General features: G+C 37.1%; 1 protein-coding gene across 8 annotated transcripts in view; it reads right to left on the bottom strand.

Moving 5' to 3' along the window:
- Positions 1 to 26,167, bottom strand: part of SPIRE1 (spire type actin nucleation factor 1) — a 209,256-nt gene that overhangs the window by 61,958 nt on the left and 121,131 nt on the right. For all 8 annotated transcript variants that reach the window (XM_082417058.1, XM_082417059.1, XM_082417057.1 and 5 more), the window contains 2 exons: positions 25,056 to 25,289; positions 9,725 to 9,850 (listed from right to left, as the gene is read on the bottom strand). In XM_082417058.1, coding sequence (XP_082273184.1) covers positions 9,725 to 9,850; positions 25,056 to 25,289 — 360 coding nt within the window. The remainder of the gene's footprint in view (positions 1 to 9,724; positions 9,851 to 25,055; positions 25,290 to 26,167) is intronic.

A 26,167-nucleotide genomic window follows, 5' to 3' on the forward strand; every position in this document is an offset into this window, starting at 1 on the left:
GTGTGGAGAGGGCAGCCCGCCCCCGGGAGGGCTGCCTGGGAAAGCAGGCCTCGGGTCAGGCCTGGAAGACCACGCGGAGGTTTGGGAGTGGAGCCAGACTCCTCAGGTCAGATCTGTGACCTACAGGAATCATTCCCGACAAAGTGGAAGGTGAACTGGACGGAGAGAATTTAGAGAGATGAGACCAGCAGGAGGCTACTGTAATAACCCAGGTTGGACACGTGGGCCTGAACTCTTGGTGAACTGACTAAACCTAAGCCACACAGGACAAGAAGTGAATCCAGGAAGGACTGATAAACTGTCAGAAAATAGCAGGGAGGGGAGGTCAAGGGACAAGACCGGTTCAGGTGGCAGTGAGGGGAAGAGCTCAATAGGCAGGGGTTACAGTCAGGGGGTGAGGAACGAAAGCCCACAATTTCCAAGGTGGAATGATCGCAGGTTATCACAAGGACAAAGGTGTGTTCAGGTAAGCAGAGTGCTGAAGTAGAGGAGGTGTCAAGGAGACAAAGCTAAAGTTTCTTTTATCAATCAAATCAGTCAAGATGATGGCAGATGACAGTGACAATGGGTTCAAGAATAACAGAAGCGGATGGCATGAGGTTTTGGTACAAGTATGAAGAGTCATTGTTTAGAAGCAGCAGAGAGAGAGAATATCACCAACCGACCCCAGTCCAAAGATCTGAAGCTGTGGAGGACAGAGCAGCCTCCCACAGGAGGGAGGCAAGAGAAAGCACTGCCCTTGGGGGAGCGGGAGTCCTGAGAAGAGCCTGAGGGTACTGAGAAGTTCTTTTTAAAAATGGAGCAGAGTTTCCAGAAAGAAGAATGGAGATTCAAGTTTGTGCTTAGATCACGTCAACAAAGCTTTTGCTTCATTTTTTTTTATGTATGTATGTATGTATGTATGTATGTATGTATGTATGTATGTATGGCTGTGTTGGGTCTTTGCCTCTGTGCGAGGGCCCTCTCCAGTTGCGGCAAGCGGGGGCCACTCTTCATTGCAGTGCGCGGGCCTCTCACTATCGTGGCCTCTCCTGTTGCGGAGCACAGGCTCCAGACACGCAGGCTCAGCAATTGTGGCGCACGGGCCTAGTCGCTCTGCGGCATTTGGGATCTTCCCAGACCAGGGCTCGAACCCGTGTTCCCTGCATTGGCAGGCAGATTCTCAACCACTACGCCACCAGGGAAGCCCCTGCTTCACTTTAATGAATCATAAATTATATATTAAGAAAAAAAGGCTCTGAACCAAGATGGTGGAGTATAAGGACGTGCTCTCACTCCCTCTTGTGAGAACACCAGAATCACAACTAGCTGCTGGACAATCATCGACAGGAAGACACTGGAACTCACCAAAAAAGATGCCCCACATCCAAAGACAAAGGAGAAGCCACAATGAGACGGTAGGAGGGGCGCAATCACAGTAAAATCAAATCCCGTAACTGCTGGGTGGGTGACTCACAGACTGGAGAGCACTTATACCACAGAAGTCCACCCACTGGAGTGAAGGTTCTGAGCCCCATGTCAGGCTTCCCAACCTGGGGGTCCGGCAACGGGAGGAGGAATTCCTAGAGAATCACACTTTGAAGGCTAGTGCGATCTGATTGCAGGACTTCGACAGGACTGGGGTACACAGAGCCTCCACTCTTGGAGGGCACACACAAAGTAGTGTGCGCATCGGGACCCAGGGAAAGGAACAGTGACCCCAGGGGAGACTGAACCAGACTTTCCTGCTAGTGTTGGAAGGTCTCCTGCAGAGGCAGGGGGTGGCTGTGGCTCACCATGGGGACAAGGACACTGGCAGCAGAAGTTCTGGGAAGTACTCCTTGGCGTGAGCCCTCCCAGAGTGTGCCATTAGCCCCACCAAAGAGCCCAGGTAGGCTCCAGTGTTGGGTTGCCTCAGGCCAACAACCAACAGGGAGGGAACCCAGCCCCACCCATTAGCAGTCAAGTGGATTAAAGTTTTACTGAGCTCTGCCCCCCAGAGCAACACCCAGCTCTACCCACCACCAGTCCCTCCCATCAGGAAACTTGCACAAGCCTCTCAGATACCCTCATCCACCAGAGGGCAGACAGCAGAAGCAAGAAGAATTACAATCCTGCAGCCTGCGGAATAAAACCCACATTCACAGAAAGATAGACAAGATGAAAAGGCAGAGGGCTATGTACCAGATGAAGGAACAAGATAAAACCCCAGAAAAACAACTAAATGAAGTGGAGATAGGCAACCTTCCAGAAAAAGAATTCAGAATAATGATAGTGAAGATGATCCAGGACCTCGGAAAAACAATGGAGGCAAAGATCGAGAAGATGCAAGAAATGTTTAACAAAGACCTAGAAGAATTAAAGAACAAACAAACAGAGAAGAACAATACAATAAATGAAATGAAAACTACACTAGAAGGAATCAATAGCAGAATAACTGAGGCAGAAGAACGGATAAGTGACCTGGAAGACAGAATGGTGGAATTCACTGCTGCAGAACAGAATAAAGAAAAAAGAATGAAAAGAAAAGAAGACAGCCTAAGAGACCCCTGGGACAACATTAAACGCAACAACATTCGCAATATAGGGGTCCCAGAAGGAGAAGAGAGAGAAAGGACTCAAGAAAATATTTGAAGAGATTATAGTCGAAAACTTCCCTAATATGGGTAAGTAAATAGCCACCCAAGTCCAGGAAGCACAGAGAGTCCCATACAGGATAAACTCAAGGAGAAACACACCAAGACACATAGTAATCAGACTGGCAAAAATTAAAGACAAAGAAAAATAATTGAAAGCAGTAAGGGAAAAACGACAAATAACATACAAGGGAACTCCCATAAGGTTAACAGCTGATTTCTCAGCAGAAACTCTACAAGCCAGAAGGGAGTGGCATGATATACTTAAAGGGATGAAAGGGAAGAACTTACAACCAAGAGCACTCTACCCAGCAAGGATCTCATCCAGATTCGATGGAGAAATCAAAAGCTTTACAGACAAGCAAAAGCTAAGAGAATTCAGCACCACCAAACCAGCTCTACAACAAATGCTAAAGGAACTTCTCTAAGTGGGAAACACAAGAGGAGAAAAGGACCTACAAATACAAACCCAAAACAATTAAGAAAATGGTCACAGGAACATACATATCGATAATCACCTTAAACATGAATGGATTAAATGCTCCAACCAAAAGACACAGGTTTGCTGAATGGATACAAAAACAAGACCCATATATATGTTGTCTACAAGAGACCCACTTCAGACCTAGGGACACATAAAGACTGAAAGTGAGGGGATGGAAAAAGATATTCCATGCAAACGGAAATTAAAAGAAAGCTGGAGTAGCTATACTCATAGCAGATAAAATAGACTTTAAAATAAAGAATGTTACAAGAGACAAGGAAGGACACTACATAATGATCAAGGGATCAATCCAAGAAGAAGATATAACAATTATAAATATATATGCACCCAACATAGGAGCACCTCAATACATAAGGCAACTGCTAACAGTTGTAAAAGAGAAAATCGACAGTAACACAATAATAGTGGGGGACTTTAACACCTCACTTACACCAATGGACAGATCATCCAGACAGAAAATTAATAAGGAAACAGAAGCTTTAAATGACACCGTAGACCAGATAGATTTAATTGATATTTATAGGACATTCCATCCAAAAACAGCAGATTACACTTTCTTCTCAAGTGCGCACGGAACATTCTCCAGGATAGATCACATCTTGGGTCACAAATCAAGCCTCAGGAAATTTAAGAAAATTGAAATCATATCAAGCATCTTTTCCGACGACAATGCTATGAGATTAGAAATGAATTACAGGGAGAAAAACGTAAAAAACACAAACACATGGAGGCTAAACAATACGTTACTAAATAACCAAGAGATCACTGAAGAAATCAAAGAGGAAATCAGAAAATACCTAGAGACAAATGACAATGAAAACACGATGATCCAAAACCTATGGGATGCAGCAAAAGCAGTTCTAAGAGGGAAGTTTATAGCTATACAAGCCTACCTCAAGAAACAAGAAAAATCTCAAATAAACAATCTAACTTTACACCTAAAGGAACTAGAGAAAGAAGAACAAACAAAACCCAAAGTTAGCAGAAGGAAAGAAATCATAAGGATCAGAGCAGAAATAAATGAAATAGAAACAACGAAAACAACAGCAAAGATCAATAAAACGAAAAGCTGGTTCTTGAGAAGATAAACAAAATTGATAAACCATTAGCGACACTCATCAAGAAAAAGAGGGAGAGGATTCAAATCAATAAAATTAGAAATGAAAAAGAAGTTACAACAGACACTGCAGAAATACAAAGCATCCTAAGAGACTACTACAAGCAACTCTATGCCAATAAAACGGACAACCTGGAAGAAATGGACAAATTCTTAGAAAGATATAACCTTCCAAGACTGAATCAGGAAGAAATAGAAAATATGAACAGACCAATCACAAGTAATGAAATTGAAACTGTGATTAAAAATCTTCCAACAAACAAAAGTCCAGGACCAAATGGCTTCACAGGTGAATTCTATGAAACATTTAGAGAAGAGCTAACACCTATCCTTCTCAAACTCTTCCAAAATATAGCAGAGAGGAACACTTCCAAACTCATTCTACAAGGCCACCATCACCCTGATACCAAAACCAGACAAAGATACTACAAAAAAAGAAAATTACAGACCAATATCACTGATGAATATAGATACAAAAATCCTCAACAAAATACTAGCAAACAGAATCCAACAGCACATTAAAAGGATCATACACCATGATCAAGTGGGATTTATCCCAGGGATGCAAGGATTCTTCAATATATGAAAATCAATCAATGTGATACACCATATTAACAAATTGATGAATAAAAACCATATGATCATCTCAGTAGATGCAGAAAAAGCTTCTGACAAAATTCAACACCCATTTATGATAAAAACTCTCCAGAAAGTGGGCATAGAGGGAACCTACCTCAACATAATAAAGGGCATATACGACAAACCCACAGTAAACATCATTCTCAACGGTGAAAAATTGAAAGCATTTCCTCTAAGATCAGGAAGAAGACAAGGCTGTCCAGTCTCACCACTATTATTCAACACAGTTTTGGAAGTCCTAGCCACGGCAATCAGAGAAGAAAAAGAAATAAAAGGAATACAAATTGGAAAAGAAGTAAAACTGTCACTGTTTGCAGTTGACATGATACCATACACAGAGACTCCTAAAGATGCCACCAGAAAACTACTAGAGCTAATCAATGAATTTGGCAAAGTTGCAGGATACAAAATTAATGCACAGAACTCTCTTGCATTCCTATACACTAATGATGAAAAATCTGAAAGAGAAATTAAGGAAACACTCCCATTTACCACTGCAACAAAAAGAATAAAATACCTAGGAATAAACCTACCTAGGGAAACAAAAGACCTGTATGAAGAAAACTATAAGACACTGATGAGAAAAATTGAAGATGATACAAACAGATGGAGAGATATACCATGTTCTTGGATTGGAAGAATCAATATTGTGAAAATGACTATACTACCCAAAGCAATCTACAGATTCAATGCAATCCCTATCAAATTACCAATGGCACTTTTTATGGAACTAGAACAAAAAATCTTAAATTTTGTGTGGAGACACAAAAGACCCCGAATAGCCAAAGCAGTCTTGAGGGAAAAAAATGGAGCTGGAGGAATCAGACTCCCTGAGTTCGGACTACACTACAAAGCTACAGTAATCAAGACAATATGGTACTGGCACAAAAACAGAAACATAGATCAATGGAACAAGATAGAAAGCCCAGAGATAAATCCACGCACCTATGGTCAAGTAATCTATGACAAAGGAGGCAAGGATATACAATGGAGAAAAGACAGTCTCTTCAATAAGTGGTGCTGGGAAAACTGGACAGCTACATGTAAAAGAATGAAATTAGAACACTCCCTAACACCATACACAAAAATAAACTCAAAATGGATTCGAGACCTAAATGTAAGACCAGACACTATAAAACTCTTAGAGGAAAACATAGGAAGAACACTCTTTGACATAAATCACAGCAACATCTTTTTTGATCCACCACCTAGGGTAATAGAAATAAAAACAAAAATAAACAAATGGGACCTAATGAAACTTAAAAGCTTTTGCACAGCAAAGGAAACCATAAACAATACGAAAAGACAACCCTTATAATGGGAGAAAATATTTGCAAACGAATCAACGGACAAAGGATTAATCTCCAAAATACATAAACAGCTCATGCAGCTCAATATTAAAAAAAAAAAACCCAATCAGAAAATGGGCAGAAGACCTAAATAGACATTTCTCCAAAGAAGACATACAGATGGCCAAGAAGCACATGAAAAGCTGCTCAACATCACTAATTATTAGAGAAATGCAAATCAAAACTACAATGAGGTATCACCTCACACCAGTTAGAATGGGCATCATCAGAAAATCTACAAACAACAAATGCTGGAGAGGGTGTGGAGAAAAGGGAACCTCTTGCACTGTTGGTGGGAATGTAAATTGATACAGCCACTATGGAGAACAGTCTGGAGGTTCCTTAAGAAACTAAAAATAGAATTACCATATCATCCAGCAATCCGACTACGGGGCATATACCCAGAGAAAACCATAATTTGAAAAGACACATGCACCCCAATGATCACTGCAGCACTATTTACAATAGCCACGTCATGGAAGCAACCTAAATGCCCATTGGCAGACGAACGGATAAAGAAGATGTGGTACATATATACAATGGAATATTAGTCAGACATAAAAAGGAACGAAATTCGGTCATTTGTTGAGACGTGGATGGATCTAGAGACTGTCATACAGAGTGAAGTAAGTCAGAAAGAGAAAAACAAATATCATATATTAATGCATGTATGTGGAACCTAGAAAAATGGTACAGATGAACTGGTTTGCAGGGCAGAAGTTGAGACACAGATGTAGAGAACAAACGTATTGACACCAAGGGGGGAAAGCTGCGGTGGGGTGGGGATGGTGGTGTGATGAATTGGGCAATTGGGATTGACATGTATACACTGATGTGTATAAAACTGATGACTAATAAGAACCTGCTGTATAAAAAAAGAAAAAAAAAAAGAATGGAAAAGGTTGAGAAGAGATCAGCAAAGTAAGGAACAAGAGTAGGAGATGAGTAAACAGGACACAACTCATGTCTATAAAGACTCAGATGTTGGGTGGTGCCAGAGGGTGACAGGGTGAGATATGGCTGAAACCCTGACCTCAAGGTCCCCAACCTTGACCAGGGCCTCGCTGGTCTCTGTGGGCATCACAAAAGCCACCAATGGTTCCAAACACTCGTGTTCTTTTACTCCATTTGTGAGCATTTTCTTTAAATAGACTTTTATTTAAATAAATAATCCCTTTCTAAGAGTTTGTCTGGCAAAGGAAAGTTTTCATCAAGAGCAAATAAAAAAAAAAATTGAAGCTCATTGGAACAGAAAATTTATTAATTCTGTTCTTTAAGCTCAGAAATGATTCCTAAGACTGTCTGTGTTGGAAGGGCTCTAAGAGCTCATTTGCTTCACTCTAACCCCACAGGACTCTACTTATGCCCTAAAGATAACACTAGCCTCTCTGGAGAAGACAATCTCAATTCCAACAAGCTAGAGAAGACAATTACCAAAAAAAAAAAGTAATCTTTTTAGTAAATCTACTCTTTACTAAACCTTAATTGAGGATGTGCTTTTGGATGTTTACTCGGAAGCTTTTAACTGGACCCTTTGTCCTCTGGTTCTGTCCAGGAGGAAAAGCTAGCTTATGACGTATTTATAATTATTTTTCAAATAACAATTAGTTCACCCTTTCTACCCTGTTAAGGACTTTCTTCTTGGGTCCAATTCTATAAATTCCTAGAAAAATAGACATAACTTTTTATTAGCCTATCAAAAAAAGACAGAAAGAGAAAAACAAATACAGTATGCTCACACATATATAAGGAATCTAAGGGAAAAAAAAAAAAAAGGTCATGAAGAACCTAGTGGCAAGACGGGAATAAAGACACAGACCTACTAGAGAATGGACTTGAGGATATGGGGAGGGGGAAGGGTAAGATGTGACAAAGTGAGAGAGTGGCATGGACATATATACACTACCAAACGTAAAACAGATAGCTAGTGGGAAGCAACCGCATAGCACAGGGAGATCAGCTCTGTGCTTTGTGACCACCTAGAGGTGTGGGGTGGGGAGGGCAGGAGGGAGGGAGATGCAAGAAGGAAGAGATATGGGAACATATGTATATGTAAAACTGATTCACTTTGTTATAAAGCAGAAACTAACACACCATTGTAAAGCAATTATACTCCAATAAAGATGTTAAAAAAAAAAAAAAAAGACAGACTATAAGCAGTATCCTGGTTAGAACTAAAGAGGAATGCTTGGAGCTCTTATTCATACATATAAAATGGATTTATTTAAGGTGATTTATTAAGAGTGATCTGAATAAACTTACATATTACCAGAACTAATTAGTCATACTTTATTTAATATAGGTTAGTATTTTCCTTCCTCCCTTACACATCCCATATGTGTCTCTCCCCAAACTCTGTGCCATCGTGGGTTTTAAACTAGTGTTTCAGATAAACTCCATACTTCAGTCACAAAAGAAATGATACCCACCACTGATCATGTACTGAGCTCTTACTATGTGCCAGGTGCTTTACATAGATCTCAAGAATCTTCACAACTGTCTGTGGGATGTAAAATACGGCAATTCACCTTGTAAATAAATTAGAATGATTCTCTTTGGACTCTACACGTAATTTTTTTTCAACTAAAATGTTTTTATTACACAAAATTTTATAAAAATTGAAAAATACAGAAGTTATATTAAAGTAAAAAGGGAAAGCTCCCTCTACCCCCCACCCTGCCTCTGTAGTCTCTCTATTCCGTAGTACAGAGTTTGGAAGGTTTATTTTTATGTATTAAGTAGGTCAGCTGTGTTTCCCATTCTTGGATAAGTGGCCTTCTATAGGAGACATTCTATGGGGCCCAGCAGCACACTCCCCTCTGGGCACCAGGGCTATATGCGACAGAAGTGACCCTCTGTGGGCTGCATGGGCCTTCAGTTGCGGCGGTGCTGACTGCTGTGGGTGTGCTGGTGAGTGGGGCAGGACCCCAGCCTGGTTGGCTGCCAGCCCCTGCCTCATGCAGTGACTACTGGCCCACTGTGGGTGGGTACACATAGTATTTTTAACTCATAGACACTGATAGATAATAAATAAAATAGCTAAAATGAGATTCTGGATTATCTGAAAGTTAATTCACATCTCCCACATTAAATATTTAATCACATCCACTATAAAAGTTAAATTATCAGATGTGTAGCTTCCTCTCTGCGTCCTTATCCCTTCCTGAAAGACACACTAACATGTTTTACAATGGACAAAAGAAGAGTGGCAGAAAGAGGGTGAAAAGCAAGTTATATGGGAAACTGACTAAACCAGTTCAGTAACATTTATTTTCCATTTGTAAGGAAGCTTTATGAAAATCTTTGTTTTATTAAATGGATTCACACGGTAACATTTTAAAGAACAGATTTAATTCTGCCGAAGTTGCTTCTTTCCTGAATGATTTTCAGCACTCATCAGAAGGGTGGCAATAAATATTTTAAATAATATGATAGGCAATGTTGAAAATTCAGGTTTCTCTTTCACAATGCCATTAAATAGGAAAGCAGTAGTACTTACCTCCTTTGCACTCTTAATTTTAGTCAGAAATGTATGCAGCTCCATTGTCTCTGCAAACAGTGCACGACACACTGCCTGATAATGATTTGGTGCCTCTGATGCAGTTGGGAGATGAGCAGCACATAACTACAGAAGAGGAAAATAAAGGTGCTTTTTTATTATCAGTGGGGTTTTTGTACCTTAAAAACAGACACACCCAGTATATTCACATTTTCGTATCAGACAGCAAGGCAACCCCACAATTCCCATCACCCAAAGCTTAATGCATCACAAGACGACCAGTAAAGTCCACACAATTATATGGAAAAAGTGGTCCAGTAACTAACAAACAACCAGCAGCACAGATGAGCTTACTAGAATTAGTTAGCTTCTACTTGAAAATGACAGGGCATATGTAAAAGTTTTGGTTGGGAGTAGAAAGGGAACTACCAATTACCGAGTACTGATCAGAACTCAAGTATTTTAATAGCTACCATTTATTGAGTATTTATCATGCCATGTTTGACATGTCATATACACAGCATAATACCATTTACTCTTCAACGTAACCCTGAATTAGCACCGTTATATAGCAACAGAAACTAAGGCTTCAGGGGAGTCAAGTGACTTGTCCACAGTCATAAAGTTAACCTAAGGGAGAAGGAGAATTTGACACAGTCCTATGTGATTCTGAAGCCCAGGATCATTCTAATACACACTGAGTCGTATAATTTAGTAAAAAGAATGTCAGGAAGACATGTGGACCACTGGGAAGATACCTCGTCAGTAGATGGGGAGTGAAGGAAAGAGGGCAGAGGGCAACTGGTGATACCACCAGTCCTAACGTCCTTTACAATAAACAGCCCATAACCCCCACAAAACTACTTGTAGGTAAAAGATGCAATTTAACATCACGCACAACAATTTAGAAAAATCAAACACAGCTTATTAGATTGGAAAAGACATCCTGTCAAGAGCCTAGTGCATTTTATTAAAAAGATAATTTTATCTTTCTAGAAAATAATAGTTTTGTATCTGTGTACAACAGTTATGTTTTAAGGTACTTCATTTGCATTAAAAAGTTGTAAGTTCTCCCTTATTCTTTACTATATTCAGTAAACTTGACATTAATACAATTACTGAAAATACACATTTATTATATTTAATAACTTGTATCTTTTGGAGAGTAAAAGATATCTTTGTAGCTTATAATATCCTTCATAATGTGTCTTTCTGTTATTTTTTCATTTGTAGTAAGTATTGTATGCAATTTAATAGTTAGATTACTATCTTTAATAAAATACATTCTCAGGAAAATATCTTGAGTTTCAGTAAGAAACTTTTTCCACAGTACCAAAAACAGGCTAAGAATTGATTCCTCGGGAGCATGAAAAGCAAAAATCTCACAAGCTTAATTATTCACAAAGTGACCAACGAACAGAAAGTATATTTTTTGCTCAATTATTTTTGTACACAGAAAACAGCTTCCCATATAGAATTATCATTTCCAAGGTTATGAAAGGCATCTGCTAGGACTTTCACCTTTCACTAATCCCACAATTTTATATTCCAATTATATGTTCTGAATATGGCATAACATTTTTGACTGTAATTCACAGTAAGAAATACATTTTAGGGGGCTTCCCTGTGGCACAGTGGTTCAGAGTCCGCCTGCCAATACAGCGGACACGAGTTCAAGTGCTGGTCTGGGAAGATTCCACATGCCACAGAGCAACTAAGCCCGTGAGCCACAACTACTGAGCCTGCACTCTAGAGCCCATGAGCCACAACTACCGAGCCCGTGTGCCACAACTACTGAAGCCCGCGTGCCACAACTACTGAAGCCCGTGCGCCTAGAGCCTGTGCTCCACAAGAGAAGCCACCACAATAAGAAGCCCACACACCGCAATGAAGAGTAGCCCCTGCTTGCTGCAACTAGAGAAAGCCCGCGTGCAGCAACGAAGACACAACGCAGCCAAAAATTAAATAAATAAATAAATAGAAATACATTTTACATAAGGATTCAAACACATGCATATGTATATGTTTTATACACAAAAATTTCACAAAACAAAACTTACACATTCAATTGATTTCACAACCCATTAACAGGCTGTGCCCTGCAACTTGGAAAACACTGGTGTAAAAGTCTAAAATTTTTTTAATGCACATGATATAATCTTATATGTATAAGAAAATCCACAAAAACTATTAGAACTAAGAAGCAATTTTAGCAAAGTTGTGGGATACATGATCAACACAAAAAGTTCTATTTCTATACAATACTAATGAACAATCAGAAAATGAAATTTAGAAAACAATACCATTTTTTTTAAATAGCAAAAAAATAAAATACTAAGGAATAAATTTAACCAAGGAGGTGCAAGACTTACACACTGAAAACTCTAAAGCACTGATGAAAGAAATTAAAGAAGACTTACATAAATGGAAAGACATCCTGTATTCATGGGTTGGAAGACTTAATATTGTTAAGACAGTAATACTACGCAAAATGATCTACAGATTGAATGCAATCCCTAACTAATTCCCAAAGGCCTTTTTTGAAGAAATGGAAAAGCTGATCCTAAAGTTCATATGGAATTGCAAGGGACCCCAAATAGCTGAGACAATCCTGAAAAGAACAGAGCTAGAAAACTCAAACTTCCAAATTTCAAAACTTACCTCAAAGTTATAGTAATCAAAACAAAGTGGTACTTGCATAAGGACAAACATACAGATCAATGAAATAGAACTGAGTCCAGAAATAAACCCATATATCTATGATTGATTGATTTTTCACGGAAGTGCCCAGACCATTAAGTAGGGAAAGAATATTCTCTTCAACAAATGATGCTGGGAAAACTGGATATCCACATGCAAAAAAAAAAAAAAAAAAAAAGAAGTAGTGGTACCCCTATCTCACACCATACATAAATATTAACTCAAAATGGATCAGAGACCTAAATATAAGAACCAAAACTATAAAACTCTTAGACGAAACCATAGGCGTAAACCTTCATGGTCATGGATTCAGTACTGGTTTTTAAGATATGATACCAAAAGCACAATAAACAGCGTATCTTGTTTTATTGTACTATACTGTGCATCGCAGATATTGTGTTTTTTTACAAATTGAAAGTTTGTAGCGACCCTGCATTGGGCAAGTATATCAGTGCCATTTTTCCAACAGCATTTGTTCACTTCTTGTCTCTATGTCACATTTTGGTAATTCTCACAATATTTCCAACTTTTTCATTATTATTACATTCATTATGGTGATCTGTGATCAGTGATTTTTGATATTACTACTGTAATTTTTTTTGTTTTATATTTTTAAATTAAGGTATGTACATTGTTTTAGACATAATGCTATTACACACTTAATAGACTACGGTATAGCATAAACATAACTTTTATATGCAGTGCGGACCCAAAATATTCATGTAACTTGCTTTATTGCAATATTTGCTTTATTGCAGTGGTCTGGAACTAAACCTGCAATATCTCCGAGGTATGCCTATAAATGGATAAATTAGACTTCATCAAAGTTAAAAATTTTTGTACATCAAAGGACACTATCAAGAGAGTGAAAAGATAACCCACAGAATCAGAGAAAATATTTGCAAATCATATATCTAATAAGGATCTAGTATCCAGAATACATAAAGAACTCAAACTCAACAAAAGATAAACAATCTAATTTAAAAATTGACTTGACTAGACATTTTTCCAAAGAAGGTATACAAATGGCCAAAAAGCACATAAAAAGATGCTCAACATCACTGGTCATTAGAAAATGCAAATCAAAACCACAATTAGATACCACTCACATCCACTAGAATGGCTATAAAAACAAACAAAAAATGGAAAATAAGTGTTGGCAAGAATGTGGAGAGATTGGAACCCTTGTGTATTGCTGGTGGGAATGTAAAATGGTGAAGCCACGGTGAAAAATAGCTTGATGGTTCCTCAAAAGTTAAAGATAGAACTACCATGTGATCCAGCAACTCCATTCCTAGGTATATACCCAAAAGAATTGAAACAAAAACAAAACTGGAACACAAATGTTCATACCAGCACTATTCATAACAGCCAAAAGGTGGAAAGGTGGAAAGAATTCCAATGTTCTAAACTGATGAATGAATAAACAAAATGTGGTATATTCACAAAATGGAATCTTACTAAGCCACAGAAAGGAAAAAGGTACTGACACATGCTACAATATGGATGAACCTTAAAAATATTATGCTAAGTCTAAGAAGTCAGACACAAAAGGTCACATACTGTATGATTCCATTCATATGAAATACCCAGAATACATAAATCCACGGAGATAGAAAGCTGATTAGTGGTTGCCAGGGGCTGAAGGAGGAGGGATGGGGAGAGATGGGTATGAGGTTTCCATCTGGGATAATGAAAAAGCTCTGGAACTAGACAGTGGTGATGGCTGGACAGTATTGTGAATGTACTTAATGGCACTAAATCGTACACCTTTAAATGGTTTAAATGGTAAATCTTACATGTATTTTACCACAATTTTTAAATGTATAAAAAATTTTAAAAGAACAACGAAATTCCACAAAGCTTCCATTGAGACAGAGGAGAAATAATCCCTCAGAGGAAAAATAACCCCAGTGGTTATTTCAGGGTCAATGAATTACTTGGTATTTATTTTATTCTTTGTGTTTCTATGCATCTTCACATCTAATCCTTACAACAACCCAATTTAGAGATTTAGAATAGCTAAATAATTTACCCAAGCCCACACAGCGAGCCAGTAGAACTGGAAATGAACCCAGGCAGTCTAACTCTACAGCCCAAGTCCTTATGCACTCCACCCTAGAATGAGAGTATACTCTTCCATTAAAGGAAATAATGTTCTTAAAGTGCTCAAGCATAGAGCATAGTATTCAGTAAGCATGCAACAAAATCATCTTCTACAGTTACCAAAGAGGGGATAGTTTGGGGGCAGAGGGACACAATTAGAAGGAACAGGTTCTGTCCCATATCTGTCAACATGCCATTATATAACCTTGGACAATTTATTTAACGTTGCTGGGTTTCAGCTTATTTCTAAAAGGAGAAGACTAGGCTATAATATCTTACTTAACCTACCTTCGCTGTTCTATGAATAAATTTTAAGCTAAACCAAAATGCTGGAGTTTTTAGGGTTCAATCTTGGATCTTTGGGTTTCTCTCTACTCACCTTAGCTGATCTTGTCTACTCTAACTGCTTTAAATGCAACTTATAAGGCTGATGACTCCCCAACTCCTACTCTAGGCCACTGCTTTTTTGGTCAGGAAAAGAACTACTTTACCTTTAATCTGGAAAGATACTTCACTAGGTAAAGAATTTTAGGTTCTCTTCTAGAACTTTGACAATGTCATTCCAGTCTGTCTTCTAGATTCCATTGTTTCTGTTGAGAAGTCAGGTGCAGTCCAGTTTTTTCTCTGGCTTGATTTTAGACTCTCTGCTTGTGGTTTTTAGCAGTTTAAGTATGAAACTAGATTGTTTTCCATTTAATTTATCTTGTTCTTTTTGTTTGTGGGGCTTCCAGAATCTGCAGCATAGTGTTTTGCATTGTTTTGGGAAATTCTTAGTATGTCTTCAAGTATGCCTTCCATCCTCTCTCTTCTTTGGCTCTCCTTGGGACTTTAATTATGTGTACTGCCTTTGTAGTTTACCCTCTATTCTGTACTTTTTATTCTTTTTGTGTCTGTGCTTCACTCTGAAAATTTTCTATTGACAACGTTCCACTTCATTCTCTCTTCAGCTCCGTCTAGTCTATTAAACCCATCCACTAAACTTTTATTTCAGTTACTTCATTTTTTGGTTCTCAAATTTCCATTTGGTTCTTTCTATATATTTTCCAGTTCTCTACTCAACGTTTCAATCCTGACTCTTAGAATCCTGAACATCAATTAAAAGTCTATCTGACAACTCCATTATCTGAATTCTCTGTATAGAATCATTAATAATATTGTCAGAATCGAAATTAATTTTCTGAAAACTTCATTACACACATAAGACCTTGTTATATATTTTCAACAAAACTTGAAATTATCAGCAAACCTGGGGTAGACTGATGTGATTAGAAAAAAGACAGCCTACAATACTTTCTAACATTTGGAAACATTTTTTGGTCAAATAAGTTAGCAATTGTATTTTGAAGCAATGTACCAACTAGGAAAAAAATCTTTATCTGATATCAAATCAAAGATGTATGCCAGAAACTCTATTATCCATTGGCCTTTTATCCTAATTAGCATCAAAATACTACACAGTAAAAGACCATAAAGTTTTTTTAAAACTTTGGCACAATGAATTGAGAATACAGTTTTTGTTTAAACTCTAAATTACGAAGTGTTCAGCAATCCAAGTCACTCTTTATGTCTGGAGATACATACTGCAGTGTGTGTAAATAATATCACCTTAGAAGAGAAAAAGGCATAATCAAAATTATATCTTCTGATATATTTAGGTTTTATATCACAGTCTTTTGTTGATAATATTAAACTCCAAATTTCCTCATAATTTATTCTCAACTGCTAAAATTCAAATGTTTTAAAAAACATTCAGTTCACAAGGCTTAGAATTTTATTTGCAAAAATCTAAGTAGAATATAATTTTAAACCATAATTAAAATGTTTTGCCTAGTGAGTATAATCATGCATTTGTCATAAGAAATTAATAACAAAGATAATAACAAAGATCATCTTCATTAAATGTAGCATCATATAGTTAGTTAGGATAAATTACTAAATTTTTGCCTAAACCAGTGAGAAAATTAGCATGTTCCCAGCAAATTTCAAAACTTAGAGAACAAACATTTTGAAGTACAGAGAACTGCAGTTTGTTCCTTGGAGTCACTCTAATTTGACTGATGGACTATGGTCACCCAACTAACCTATGTTAACACACCTTCACTCAGTAACAGACAAGCTCAAACAAACATTATGGCTTCCCTTGGATATACTCCATTAAACCTAGGCCAAATTTATACACAAATGAAAATAACAGACTCATTCCACTTCAGCTGTCTGTAATACATGTGCAATTTGAAGATGAAGATAAACTGTGCACTGGACTAATCTAGCTTGGTATAGTAAAATTAGGGACTTCCCTGGTGGTTCAGTGGTTGGGACTTTGCCTTCCGATGCAGACGGTGCGGGTTCGATCTCTGGTCGGGGACCAGGGATCCCACATGCCTTGCAGCCAAAAAACCAAAAAATGTAAAACAGAAGCAATATTGTGACGGAATAAATAAAGACTTTAAAAAGTGGTCCACATCAAAAAACAAATCTTTAAAAAAAATTAAATAATATAGGTTTTTTTTCTATTTTTAATCACACTCTACAGTATTATCCTTTTCTTAGATTTTTCTCCTGATGAGTTTTCAAAATAGCATGCAAATTCTGACATTATGTGGCAAACCAAAATCATATTAGCTTTTTATAAGCAGGGCTTATTATTTGTAAACTATATTCTTATATTTACAGAAACATGCCAGATTTTGTTTGAAAGTATGAATTAACACTGGAAATATAACTTATAAAACTATTCATGGGCAATAACTTAATATAGCCATACTAAAATTTTACAATATTTTATTTATTATACAAATGCTAAACAATAAGAGGAATGGAATTTCTGAAGCCATATGGTTCCCCCTGAATCACAATGCCATTAATACCATTTATGGTAAATCATAAATCAGCAGTGTCTTTTTTTTTTATACATTATAGATTTATTGAAAACCATAACTCACCTACCATTTCTTTTTTTTTTTTTACATCTTTATTAGAGTATAATTGCTTTACAATGGTGTGTTAGTTACTGCTTTATAACAAAGTGAATCAGTTATACATAAACATATGTCCCCATATCTCTTCCCTCTTGCATCTCCCTCCCTCCTACCCTCCCCAGCCCACCCCTCTAGGTGGTCACAAAGCACCAAGCTGATCTCCCTGTGCTATGCGGCTGCTTCCCACTAACTATCTATTTTACGTTTGGTAGTGTATATATGTCCATGCCACTCTCTCACTTTGTCCCAGCTTACCCTTCCCCCTCCCCGTATCCTCAAGTCCATTCTCTAGTAGGTCTGCATCTTTATTCCCTAGCACAGTCTCTTCTTTATACACATAGCAGTACATGCAGAATTTTGTGGTCTTTTTTCCATTTATTAAAACAAAAATTTCCCATATTGCTTCATAACCCACATAATTATAATTTAAAGACCATATGATAATCCATGTAGTTGATATACCATTTCTTTGTGAGTCATTTATTTCCAGTTTCAGAACAGTATAAATAATGCTGTGATACACATCTCCATGTATCTATGTAACATTTTGTTTTAAAAAACATCTCTTTGTACCGAGAACAGATTGGTGATGCCAGTAGTTGGGGCTTGGGGGTACAGGGTGGGTGAAATGGTGAAGGTGATCAAAAGGTACAAACTTCCAGTTATAAAATAAGTAAGTCCTAGGGATGTAATGTACAGCATGGTGACTATAGTTAACAATACTGTATTATATATTTGAAAGCTGCTAAAAGAGTAGAGCTTAAAAGTTCTCATCACAAGAAAAAAAATTTGTAACTATGTGTGGTGATGGATGTTAACTAGCCTTACTGTGCTGATCATTTTGCAATTTATACAAATAGGGAATCATTATACATATTGTACAAGTGAAACTAATATAATGTTACATGTCAGTTCTATCTGAGTTTAAAAAATTGCCCTCTTTGATAAATAAATAAAATTTAATTTAAAAAAAAGTCCACAGGAACTGGAAAGCAAAAAAAAATTGACCTCTTTGAAAAATTCCTAATAGTAGTATTACTATGTGAAAAAATTTCAAACATATAAAAAACGAGGTGAATAGTATAATGAATTACAGTGTACCCATCACCCAATTTAGTAATTATCAATTCATGGCTAATCTTGTTTTATCTACATCCTCATCCACTTAAGCCTCACCCTCCAGGATTATTTTACAGCAAATCCCAGATATCTGAATTTCACATGTAAATATTTCAGCATATATCACTAAATGATGAGTTCTTTTTTAAAAAATATAACAATACTATTATCATATTTAAAAATATGAATAATTCCTAATATCATCAACTATAGAGTAAGAGGTCAAATTTTCCTGATTATCTCAAATGTATACGCAGTTTCATAATTTATTTCTTTTAATCGAGGTTCATTCTACTGCAATTGGTATGTATTAAGTCTCTTTTAATCTATGTTTTTCCTCCCTCCCCTTCCTTTTAATTTGTAAGTTACTTGTTGAAGAAATTATGTGATTTGTGCCATAGTTTCCCACAATCTGATTTTGCTGATTGCGTCCCTATGGTGTTATTTTAAATGTTTCTGTCCCCTGGACTTCCTATAAATTGGTAGTTAGATTAGTTAGATCTAGAGCCTTGATCAGATTGTTTATTTGGCAAGAAGACTTTGCAGGTGGTGCTGTAAACTTCCATCGGAGGCACAGAAAATCTGCTGGCTTCTTGTGATGCCACAATGCTATTATTTTGTAGAATCAGAATATTACCATTTTGCAATCCCTATCACTTCCCTTTCATTTATTAGTTGGAAAACTTTTATAAAGAGACATTCATCCAAAACTCTTTGGTTGCCCTGAGGTGGTGTCCTTATGGAAAAGGCAGAATGGATTCTGTCTATACGCCAGTTCTCAAAATAATGAATGGGTTAACAACTTGGTTAACAACTGAACAACTGCTAAAGGTGAACAAAAGGGTTTTATTAATTATTACTTATGTGTCCAGAGAATGCAGAATATTTGGTCTGCTTTAATCCATCACAGCTATTATTCTTATTGATGATCAAATTCTTCCATCTGACCAATGCAGGAGCCTCCCTGAGTCGGCTTCTGAGTCCTTTTTACTTAATTTAGTAATCTTGGATAGTCTGTTTGCTTTCTGGTATGACAAGATGTTCCAGGCTATTTTACACATTTCCTTCCCAGATCTGGAATTAGCCATTTCTCTAAGGAATTCTGGAATTCTTTTAGTAGGGAATGGTATTCGGAGACCATGAGCTGGTGGCAGCTGTGCTCACTGCTACTATGTGATCGTTGCTTTCCAGGTCTGTCTATATGGTCACGTTTCTGATGCGGTAACAGGCTCAGTTTGCTTTGGATTTGGGGGGATTATATTTCTATATTCAGTTTTGTTTCATAATTATGTAAAATATTTATATGGTTTCTAAATCAAATCCACAGAATCAAGTACACTCATAGATGTGTAGCTTTAATGCCTGTCCTGGTTTCTACTCTGGTTTATCTTTCTTCTTTTTTAAAAAAAATATAAGCAAATACTTTATATATATTCTTATCCATATATTTTCTTAGATAAATGCTGGCATACTATACATAATTTTCTACACCTTGTTTTCTGATGTAAATGATATATCCTGGAGATCTTTCTGCAGCCCTTTTGATAGTGATATAGTACGCCACTAGTTGGCTGTACCACAGTTAATTCACCATTTCCCTATTAATGGACATCTGGGATATTTCTAGCATTCTGCTATTATAAATAGTGAATAGTTTTAGACTTCTTAATATACTGTCAAATTATTTTATGTAAGAGCTATGTAAATTTACACTGCAGCTATCAATTACTGAGCAAAAAAATTTACCATAATTTCTAATTTCAACAAAAGTAAATTCTTGCTTTCAAAAGAATGGCAAATGGTATTGCTTTATTTGCGTTTCCTGATTATTAGGGGGACTGTATTGTGTTAAGAGAACCAGGATCCACCAGGCTGAGTTCAGTGCCCCTCTCTGTGCCCTACAAGCCTCCCATGAACCTGTGCTGGCCCACTACTTTCATATGTTCAGATTATTCGTAAGGGTACCCCTTCTAGAAGGACATCCTCCACATTACAGACATTGCAAATTTTTATTTATTACGATTCTCTTACAGATGGAAGTACAGTATCCTGAAGAAGGAAAGCAGATTGCTAATTTACACCAAGGTGTATGGGCTAGTATGGTCCCAGACACCAGGTCCATAATATTTACCTCACTGGGGTTCATTTAACCCCAGTTAAGTTCATCCCCAAGCATCTGATAGAGCGCTCAGCACAAGGAAGGCACACTAAATGCTTCCTAAATATCTGAGAAGGTAAATGAATGCATGAGTAAGCTGAGACTTTTACATTCGTCTCAAATGAAGAACTTTGCTCATGTGCTATTCTCATACTAACTTCATTCATTTCTCAAACACTCCTTTCACTCTTCCTCTCCACACACTGTCTCACGTCCTCCTCTTCCATCATCCTGCCCCTGGTCTCCTTAATCTTCCTTGCCTGCATACTTCACTCTCCATCACCACCACCGTTTACTTCACGTCTACAATCCCTTTTCTTTTCAACTAATGTTAACTGAAGGAATCTTTTCTAGGATATATTTATATATACAAAAATAATTTTTAAGAATGATCTTTTCGGGGCTTCCCTGGTGGCGCAGTGGTTGAGAGTCTGCCTGCTAATGCAGGGGACACGGGTTCGAGCCCTGGTCTGGGAAGATCCCACATGCCGCGGAGCAACTGGGCCCGTGAGCCACAACTACTGAGCCTGTGCGTCTGCAGCCTGTGCTCCCCAACAAGAGAGGCCGTGATAGAGAGAGGCCCGCGCACCGCGATGAAGAGTGGCCCCCGCTTGCCACAACTAGAGAAAGCCCTCGCACAGAAATGAAGACCCAACACAGCCATAAATAAAAAAAAAAAAAAAAAAAAATGTTAAGAATGATCTTTTCTTAATACTTCCTGAAAGGCTCCACTGAGTTCTATATGTTTCTCAACAAACAATCTGAAAGAAAAATATTTTAGGTGTTATATTCTTAATTTAAGAGAAGAACACATTCTATCGCTGACATAAATTTGTGCCTGCAATTTATTCTGACCTATATGCAGTGGCAAAAAGCCTTGGAATGACTCAGAAAAAAATGATATATGTGTTTATACTTTACTTGTTTATATCCTGTTTTTCTCCATTACAATTAAGAACCATAAAAACAGGGACCAATTGTATGTTGTTACTGGTGTATCACTAGCACCTAGAAAAATGCGTGGCATATAGTAAATGCTATTAAATTTTTATTCATGACAAGCACTATACTAGGCACTTTATATTAATTATGTTATTTAATTTAATCTGCACAAAACTCAATCAGGCAGATATTCTCTCTTTACATAAGAATAAGGATCATAGGATTAAATAATCCAGGGTAAAACAATTGGTACAAAAATGGCAAAACCAGGGTTCCAATCTAAGTCCTACCTGACTATAAACCTCTGAATTTAACTTCCTCGCATTCACTCAGTTCAAAGAAGCTGGACAAGTCACATGCCTCTCTGAGCCTTAGTCCTTTCATTTGTAAAATGGGTATAACAATGCCAACCCAATACCTCACAGTGTTACCATAAGTCTCAGATAACAATGGACGTGAAAGTAATTTTCAAGTGTAACACACCATGTACCAAATTGAAAGACTGGTAAGAATAAACAACTGTTCAGGGGAAAAGTTACACAATAAAAAGGTCTTGCTCACTAAGAATTAAAAACAAATTGTCTCCAAGTTCCTAAATATTCTATTATTTATATTATTCAAACTTAGTTTCACATTTCCACTTTCAACAAGGAGAAAGCATATATTTCTTAGTTAATTCTTGTCTTCTCTTCCAACAATATAAACAGGAGCCAATTTACTAATTGAAGATTTCAACCCACTGAGCAAATCACAAACTCCTATGTGTCACTATTTGGCCATGAATAATGGGTTTTATGATATATAAAATTCAGTTTACTTGTCAAATGTTTCAGCAATTATTTTTCTTCTCATGTAGCTAAAACAAATATTCAGAACATATTGTTACAGATGTGGAAATTTTTACTGATCAGTTTTGGTTAACATAGAAACTAAGAAACAAGGGGTGAGTATATGATATTCTCCAATAAAATTCCTAAGAATGGAATTGGTAAACTTAGTTTTCCTTCAATCTATAAAACCTTTCTAAAAAAGCATTTTAATTGTTTATTTTTCATATTATAATAGAAATAAGATAGGAGGGCAGACATAGTAGCTCAAATTAAAAAAAACAATAAAACAGTTTAAGAGTTCTCAGTTCAAACTGATGAATGTCCAAGAATCTTTGTTTTATAAGTTAACATACTGAATGTCACTGAGTAGAACTGTAAGATTCCAATGACTCTCCATGCCTCACCTTCCAAATCTGTAGAGCAAGAGCAATCTGGCCATGACATCTGTCATTTGACTGGTGACACGGTTAAGCTACTGACATGGTTGGTTGGGTGGGTGTCCCCTCCTCCTTCACCATGCCCTGTTCCCCCCCACAAATACCCACTAAACCACTACCAAAAACTGTTAGCTCAGTTTCAGAGGTATACACAGTTTTGTTTCTTTCTTTCTTTTTTTTTAATAAATTTATTTATTTATTTTTTAATTTATGGCTGTGTTGGGTCTTCATTGCTGTGAGCGGGCTTTCTGTAGTTGCGGTGAACGGGGGCTATTCTTCGTTGTAGTGCGTGAGCTTCTCGTTGCAGCAGCTTCTCTTGTTGCAGAGCACGGGCTCTAGGTGCTCAGGCTTCAGTAGTTGTGGCTTGCGGGCTTAGTTGCTCCACGGCATGTGGGATCTTCCCGGGCCAGGGCTCAAACCCATGTCCCCTGCATTGGCAGGCGGATTCTTAACCGTTGCCACACCAGGGAAGTCCCAGTTTTGTTTCTTAATGGAAAACTTTTTACTCTTCATTTATCACAGAATCGAGTATTTTTAGTTCCTTATTCACTTCATTTATGTTTTTTCATTTGCATCATTTTTTAATTAGATTCCACATATAAGTGATATCATATAATATTTGTCTTTCTCTGACTTACTTCACTTAGTATGTTAATCTCTAGGTCCATCCATGTTGTTGCAAATGGCATTATTTCATTCTTTTTATGGCTGAGTAACATTCCACTATATATATACACCGCATATTCTTTATCCATTGATCTGTCGATAAACATTTAGGTTGCTTCCATGTCTTGGCTACTGTAAATAATGCTGCAATGAACACTGGAGTGCAAGTATCTTTTTGAATTATGGTTTTCTCCAGATATATGCCCAGGAGTGGGACTGCTGGATCATATGGCAACTCTATTTTTAGTTTTTTAAGGAACCTCCATACTATTCTCCATAGTGGCTATACCAATTTGCATTCCCAGCAACAGTGTAGAAGGGTTCCCTTTTCTCCACACCTTCTCTAGCATTTATTGTTTGTAGATTTTTTTGATGATGGCCATTCTGACCAGTGTGAGGTGATACTTCATTATAGTTTTGATTTACATTTCTCTAATAATTAGTGATGTTGAGCATCTTTTCATGTGCTCTTTGGACACCTGTCTATCTTCTTTGGAGAAATGTCTATTTAGATCTTCTGCCCATTTTTTGATTGGGTTATTTGGTTTTTTGATATAGAGCTGCATGAGCTGTTTGTATATTTTGGAGATTAATCCCCTGTTGGTTGCTTCATTTGCAAATATTTTCTCCCATTCTGTGGGTTGTCTTTTCATTTTGTTTATAATTTCCTTTGCTATGCAAAAGTTTTTAAGTTTAATTAGGTACCATTTGTTTATTTTTGTTTTTATTTTCATTACACTAGGAGGTGGATCAAAAAAGATATTGCTGCGATTTATGTCAGAGAGTGTTCTGCCTATGTTTTCCTCTAAAAGTTTTATAGTATCCGGACTTACATTTAGGTCTTTAATCCATTTTGAGTTTATTTTTGTGTATGGTGTTAGAGAGTGTTCTAATCTACAGATTCAATGAAATCCCTATCAAATTACCAATGGCATTTTTCACAGAAGTAGAACAAAAAAATTTTTAATTTGTATGGAAACACAAAAGACCCTGAATAGCCAAAGCAATCTTGAGAAAGAAAAACAGAGCTGGATGAATCAGGCGCCCTGACTTCAGACTATACTACAAAGCTACAATAATCAAAACAGTATGGTACTGGCACAAAAACAGAAATATAGATCAATGGAACAGGATAGAAAGCCCAGAGATAAACCCATGCACCTATGGTCAACTAATCTATGACAAGGGAGGCAAGGATATATGATGGAGAAAAGACAGTCTCTTCAATAGGTGGTGCTGGGAAAACTGGACAGCTACATGTAAAAGAATGAAATTAGAACACATTTCACTTACAGCTGAAAGTCTAAGAACTATTATCAAAAGCTAAATCACCATTCAGTTTTTTAAAGTGAAATAACAACTCTTCAGAGAAAGAGGTACTATTGTAAACTTTACCTTCATGACATCTCTATAGGACCGGATTGCTGAGATTTTTCTCTTCTCATCTTCTTCCTCCTCCAGACCTTCATCTGCAGCCTCGTAGCCCTCATCATTGCTGCCATCAGCCTCTACCGTGTTGGCCATGCGATCGATGAGCTGCTCCAGGGGAGGGCTTAATTCCCTTTCTTCATTCTCCTTCAAGCCATAGTCCAGTGCCTTATAAATAATAATTCCCAAAGATTCAATAACCTAGGAACATTAAGGAAGGTGGTTAATAGGGACTACTAAACAGTTTTATAGAACTAACTGTAAGGCATAAAATATTTAGTATGATATAAGCTAGGTCTAATTTATTCCATTTCAGAAACATGACAAATTAAATTTCAAGAGATATTTAAAAGTCTCAACTATGCTTTTTAAAAAATCTCAGATGGAAATTTTTGTGTGATTTCTTCAAACCGGTATATAACACATACACAAACCCTTTTCATGTTTCTTAGATTTATGTCATACACTAAAATCTGTATTCTCCATTTATATAAAATACCAACAATACCAACCAGGTTGATTTTCCACATTTCCAAAACATATTTTTGAGAACGGACAGAGTTATCAAAGATCATATCCATTCAGAACTCCTATGGCAATGCTTATCTAATTAGGGATTTCATAGACATACCAAGGATCTGAGACTGAAAAATCAGTGATTGGTAGCAGCTAACGTAAGCTTAAATAACAACAACAACAACAAAATCTATTAATAGCCGTATACGTACTGCTCATTGAGTTCCATTCAATTATTAGAAACACATATCCCTCATATGATGCAAACAAGTGAGAGACTTTCATACTCTGAACTTTCAGTGTAGTGCACAGATAATCCTCCCTGCCACTCACCTCCACCACTACTATCTCCCAAGAAATACGAACCTGATTTATGAACACTGAATATACATCCCTGTCTACTATCACCCTGACAAATGCTTTGGGCTTTGGCCAATATAGGGAAGTCTACTTTATTCCTCAACACTACCTTCTTTTCTGCTCAGAAAAATCACAGATAAATAACTCTTTTTAAAAAATTTTTACAATGCCAACAGCTCATTTTACCTTAGCTATTTTGGAGG

The sequence above is a fragment of the Balaenoptera physalus genome (assembly GCF_965194825.1).
Source record: "Balaenoptera physalus genome assembly, chromosome: 12".
Taxonomy (NCBI): Eukaryota; Metazoa; Chordata; class Mammalia; order Artiodactyla; family Balaenopteridae; genus Balaenoptera; species Balaenoptera physalus.